The sequence below is a fragment of the Dendrobium catenatum genome, unplaced genomic scaffold (assembly GCF_001605985.2).
Source record: "Dendrobium catenatum unplaced genomic scaffold, ASM160598v2 fragScaff_scaffold_1593, whole genome shotgun sequence".
In the NCBI taxonomy this organism is placed as follows: domain Eukaryota; kingdom Viridiplantae; phylum Streptophyta; class Magnoliopsida; order Asparagales; family Orchidaceae; genus Dendrobium; species Dendrobium catenatum.
Window position 1 is genome coordinate 627,664 of NW_021320055.1, and position 6,071 is coordinate 633,734.

Here is a 6,071-nt window from a genome sequence, read left to right on the forward strand (position 1 = left end):
AAAGCCTTAAGTATTGGCCCGTGTAAATTGGTGTGGGTTGCATGTTAGGTAGACCGGAATTTTAACTGGCCTAAGAACAATGCTTCATAAAAAAAAACAAAAAAAAGTAAAAAAAAAAAAATTTCAAGTTTCAACCGAGCTGCCCTAAGTGATCTAATCCAACCAATATATAAGGACAGTAAGATTTCAAGAAAATGCGTTTCTTGTCCTATTATCGATTCCTCGTCCCAGCGACCTATTGCGTGGCTTCGTACGAGGGACGACGGCCCAGGAATCTGACGGCGTTAAGCGAACTGCGCCTGCGGGTGCCCTTCTTCTCCTTTTTCTCTTACAGTCTCGAAGTCTCACTCGAGACTGATAGATTTGGATCTGATCATACGGAGATACGACCATCAAATCAACACCAACACCGAACTCAAAAAGGCTATCTAACTCTGCCACTCGCGAGCCTCTTATTTCTTCTCTGACCGTCTTCCGTCTGGCTGAAAGCGGCAATGTTCCATGACAACTCGGGCTCCAGTAATGGGCATTATAGAGTCGGGCAGCAGCGAGAAGGCCGACCGCGAAGAGGGCGAGGCGGGACTGGCGGCGGCTTTAGGGCATCACACTACAGCCAGCAGTCCCAGGAGAGGAGCCCTATTCCGCCATGCACTGAGTATGATAAGGCATACTTTCAGGCTTACTCGGACATCGCAATCCATGAAGAGATGATCAAGGTATTCGCATCATTTTCGTTATTGTGCTTTTCTTCTTCGGTGTTCTTACCTCGAGATTGGTCTAATAGTTTTGTGAGAGCCGGAACTTGTTGGTGGAATAGGGGTTTTTCTATGGTTGATAACCCAAGGTCAAATGAACTAGCATTGTTTCAGAATATACTGTAAATATACAACCAATACATAATTCGAAATAAAAAGGCTACCCATAAAAAAATTCCCGTAGAACATTTTGAGCTGTCAGAACTTAGTTATGAATACTCAATTACTCACCCATATTAGTATCAGAATAGTCAAATTCATGATTGATAATTGTATTAAAATGGCAATAAACCAGGTACGTGGTGTTGACTGAGCTGTCTTGTTCAAAACTTGAACTAATTGGCTAAAAAATGACGGACTGATTGGCTAGAGTTGTAGAGGGCATATTGCTTTCCCAACTTTCCCACCCTTTTCCCAAAGAAAAATATTCTGGGTTCATTTTTAAGACAAAACTCTTAACCATGGTAGGTGTTACCGTGCCAACAATTAACACAAAAAATTTCACTGCATATTTTATACTTGAAATGGTATAGGTGTGATTATAGATAAGAGTTTGAAGGATAATATCGTAAAAGTTAATAGAATTGAAGATATAATTATAGGTTTAAAGATTATTGTTGATACTAAGATTATTAATATTATAAGTGCTTATGCTTCTCAATTAGGTTTGAATATGTGTTCAAAATTAAAATTTTGGAATGACTTAGAAGAATTAATAAAAAAAAATCTTTTTGAGAAAAAAATTTATTGGAGGAGATTTAAATGGACATATTTATAGAGAGGTAGATGATTTTAAAAGTATTCATAGTGGCTATGAGTTTGGAGCCATTAATGAAGGTGGTAAGATCATATTGGATTTTTCTTTAGTTATGATTTTGTAATTGCTAATATTTTATTAAAAAAAAAGAGATAAACATCTCATCACTTATAAGAATAGATATAGTAAAACTTAGATTGATTATTTTCTTATAAGAAAAATAGATTCTTTAGATTGCAAAGATTGTAAAGTTATTTCGAGTGAAAGTTTTTGTACCTTTAAAAATCCCAGCCATCCCTTAATACTTGATCCCACAGCCAAGATGGGAATTCATGGGAGGCTTACCTAGATCATACCGATTTCTATTAAATCCCAGTCGTCCCTTGGCACGTGATCCCATAGCTAGGACAGGAATCCTTCGGAGGCTCACCTAGATCACATCGATCTCCTTCTATATTTGGATGACTGATTTAGGAAATATTATATTAAGGAAATTATGCATAATTATGTAGTTATTTGTTTTTTTTTTTATTAAGACATATTGTATAGATCTATAAATATGAATAATTTTGTATATAAAATTAAGAATTTTCCCTCTACAATTCTTTGAATTTAACATGGTATCAGAGTAAGATTCCCACCATCGGCCTTCATTGTCTGAATTTTGAGGAATACAAGTTCCCACTACCGATCTTTATTGCCAAAATTTTGAGGAATAATGGTTCCCACCACCGACCTTTATTGTTAGAATTATGAGGACCTTTGTGCATCCAAGACCGAGGAGAGATTGAGCGGGCTCCTCTTGCGTGCAATGTCCAGAGATGACCGAGCAGAAATGAGCGCAGGACCTCCTCCTGTGTGTGTTTGGAAAGTGCCGAGAGCTCCCTCTCATGCAAGGGCAGGGACAAGCAAGAGTGCAAGACCTGTACGATCAAACCAGAGGGATCAAAGACTTTGCATGTACTGGCCTATAAAATAGGAGCATGTTCAGGTGGAGTCGGATGACCTAGGAAGAAAGATATCTGCGTGTTGAGTGTTGAGTAGCTTGAGACGTATATTTCTTCTCCTATCTTTGAAGCTTGTCGCAACCCTAAAAAATATATTTTTTGTTTTTTATTGTTATGTCTTCCTTGTCGGCCTTCCCTTGAGAACCAAGAGAGACGGACCTAAAGGATAATTAATCTACTTTTCTTGTTGTCCCATCATCAACCTTAATTGCCATTTTTGGTATCTTGTGGGCTATTGTTCAACATAGCCTTCATTGCTGCCCCACACCTTGTAGGCTTGATTGATATAGCCTTTATCGCTATCATTTGACGTTGTCGCAATGTTTGAAGCTAATTCCTCCCAAAGTTTTGACAAAATGGAGGACTCTATGGTGCGCTTAGGACTTGATAACTTTACTTTTTTTGCGACTAATTACTAAGCTGGGAATGACATATCTATGTTCTCCAGCTTGAGGGGCAGTGTTAAAATCTCAACCGTCCCTTAACACTTGATCCCATGACCAAGATGAGAATCCATGGGAGGCTCACCTAGATCATGCCGATCTTTGTTAAATCCCAACCATCCCTTGACACGTGATCCCACGGCCAGGATGGAAATCCATGGGAGGCTCACCTGGATCATGTCGATCTCCTATATTTGGGTGGCTGATTTAGGAAAGATTATATTAAGGCAATTATGCATAATTCTATAGTTATTTGTTTCTTTATTAAGACATCTTATATAGACCTATAAATAGGGATACTTTTGTATAATAAATTTAAATATTTTTTCCTTTCTAATTCTCTGAATTTAACAATACCCAACATCGCTTATTAGTTTTAGACTTTAATGTAGGGGCAAAAGATAAAATAAAATGTTGTTCTAGAATTAAATGAGGGCATTTAAAAAATATTTTTGAGAGTAAGGTTCTAGATCTTAATAGAAGATTCATTAAGAACTTTGATACCATTGTATCTCATATAGCTGATTGTCTTAAGAAAGGGGATTTTCACTGGACTACGGTTGCCACCAAAGCCTTTGAAGAGATTAAGAAAAGAATAGTGGAAGCCCCAGTGATGAGAATTCTTGACTTCTCTAAGGTTTTCGAAGTTACCTGTGATGCTTCAGGGGTCGGAATTGGAAGAGTGTTGTCCTAGGAAGGTCACCCTGTTGCCTTTTTCAGCGGGAAGCTGAATGGCATCCGGCAAAGCTATTCTACGTATGACAAAGTGTTATATGCCGTGATCTAGTCCAATATCGTTGGAGACACAACCTGCTCCCACAGGAGTTCGTTATCTTTTCAGATCATGAGACTCTTCGTTATGTCAACTCACAGAAGAAGTTGAATGCACGCCATGGCCGTTGGATAGAGTTCTTACAGGAGTACACTTACACTCTTAGGCACAAAGCGGGAGTTGAGAATAAGGCTGCCAATGCCCTCAGTCGTCGCATGATGGCTACCTTTGAGATGAGGGCAGAAGTCATTGGGTTTGAGCAGGTCAGAGAGGATTACTTGGAGTGCCCCGACTTCAAGGAGATTTATTCCCTTTTATCCACAGACAGCGAACACCTTGTGGATTTTTCTCCTTGAGGATGGATATTTATTCAAAGCTCAGAACCTTTGCATTCCAAGCACTTCCCTTAGGGAATTCCTCGTTTGAGAACTTGTTGGAGGTCTCGTTGGACATTTCAGTCGTGACAAGACTATTGAGGCTTTAGAGTACTGTTTCTTCCTGCCTAGCCTGAAGAAAGATGTGGGCAAGATGGTCAGTAGATACCACACGTGTCAACTGGCCAAGCAACGAAAGCAGAACACAGGTCTCTACATCCCATTACCAATTCCAGTTGTCCATGGTCGGATGTCAGCATGGACTTCGTTCTTAGCATGCCCAATAATTCTCGTAGTAATGATGTCATGTGTTGTAGTTGACCGTTTCTCCAAGATGACACATTTCATACCTTGCTCCAAAACATCCGATGCCTCACTTGTCGCCAAGCTATATTTTAATGAGGTGGTTAGATTGCATATTTGCCCAAGACCATTGTATTTGATAGAGATGTTAAATTCACGAGTTATTTCTGGAAGACCCTATGGATGAAGATGGGTATTAAATTGCAGTTTTACATAGCCTTTCATCCTTAGAGTTATGGCCAGATTGAAGTGGTCAATAGGAGTCTAGGAAATTTATTGAGGACCTTAGTAGGTGAGCACATTAGAGATTGGATTCCAAGCTCCCCACGATTGAGTTTGCTTATAATAATTCTATGCACCACACCACTGGTCTAAGTCATGCTGAGATTGTTTATGGGTACAAGCCTAAGCAACCTTTAGATCTCATACCCATATGCCCTAGGTATAGGATTTCTGAGTTTGCATGTTCATTTGCATCGCATTTGCATGATTTACACGAGGAAATTACACATCGTATTGAATAGAGCAATGCAAATTATAAACTTCACGTCGATCTTAAATGAAGATTCAAGACATTCAAGGTGGGTGATTCAGTGATTGTCTGGATCCATCCGGAACGATTTTTGAAAGGGACCATTAGGAAATTACATGTTAAAAGTATGAGATCATTTAAAATAATCAAGAAAATTAATGATAATGCCTATGTGGTGGATCTGCCTATAGATTTCAATATTGATCTCTATTTTAACATTGAAGATTTAGTATCCTATGAGGGCCCAGAGTTTAATCCACCCAATCCACTACATAGTGAGCCTTGTGTGACCCTACCATATAAGAACTCAATCTTTCCTCACTTTCAAATATTCCTAAATCACATATTGTGGAGAAAATTGACTTGATTTTAACCAATGACATCATTTCCACGAAAGAGGGTGGACGAAGAAGGTACTTGGCAAAGTAAAGAGATAAACCAGAGACAGAGGACACTTGTCTAGAGTGCGAGGAGCTCAAGAGGATTGATCCGGATGCGCTAGAGATCTATGAGAGCACTCAGGATGCATATTTGGAGTCGATATTTTTTTCTGATGTGAAACAATCGGGAGTTACTTGGGGAAATTAAAGAGAGCGAATTAACAAAGTGTTTCCACAGTAAATTTATTACTTATAACAATGATTGATCCTTAGAATTCTTAGTTTTTAACTTGCTTAGGCAAAGAAGAGCGAAGTCGGTTAACCAAACAATTTAAGAAAACACAAAGATCATTTGTAAAACTACGACGATAAATAAGAATCCGCGATTTAATAATGAGAACTTTTACCTTTGGAGCCCATACGCTCAACTAGTCTAGGCTTTTAGCGGAAGAAGAGTCTCCACATTAGAACCGAGGTCACTCCGAGGAAGAAGGAGCCTAAGATCGTCGTTCTTGGATAGGTGGCCAGAGTGGTGGAGGATGATGGTCGTCCAAGGATGATCCAACGTCCCTTTGATCTTTGCTCATCGATCACATCCACTAAGGTGTAATGGATACGGTCGATGTAATCTTCAATGGTATCGTCGAAATCGAAGCCCACGTCAAAGAACGGTGATTGGAGGATGTCAACTTGATCTTGGTCGTCATGCACAAATCCACAGTCCCATTCGGGTTCCGCCATGCATCCT

At 39.3% G+C, this 6,071-nt stretch overlaps 1 protein-coding gene across 2 annotated transcripts in view; it reads left to right on the top strand.

Moving 5' to 3' along the window:
* Positions 1-202: 202 nt before the first annotated feature.
* LOC110104305 (probable protein arginine N-methyltransferase 6) overlaps positions 203-6,071 on the top strand; it is a 49,370-nt gene continuing 43,501 nt past the window's right edge. For both annotated transcript variants that reach the window (XM_020833349.2, XM_028700791.1), the window contains exon 1: positions 203-716. In XM_020833349.2, coding sequence (XP_020689008.1) covers positions 495-716 — 222 coding nt within the window. In that variant the 5' untranslated portion in view covers positions 203-494. The remainder of the gene's footprint in view (positions 717-6,071) is intronic.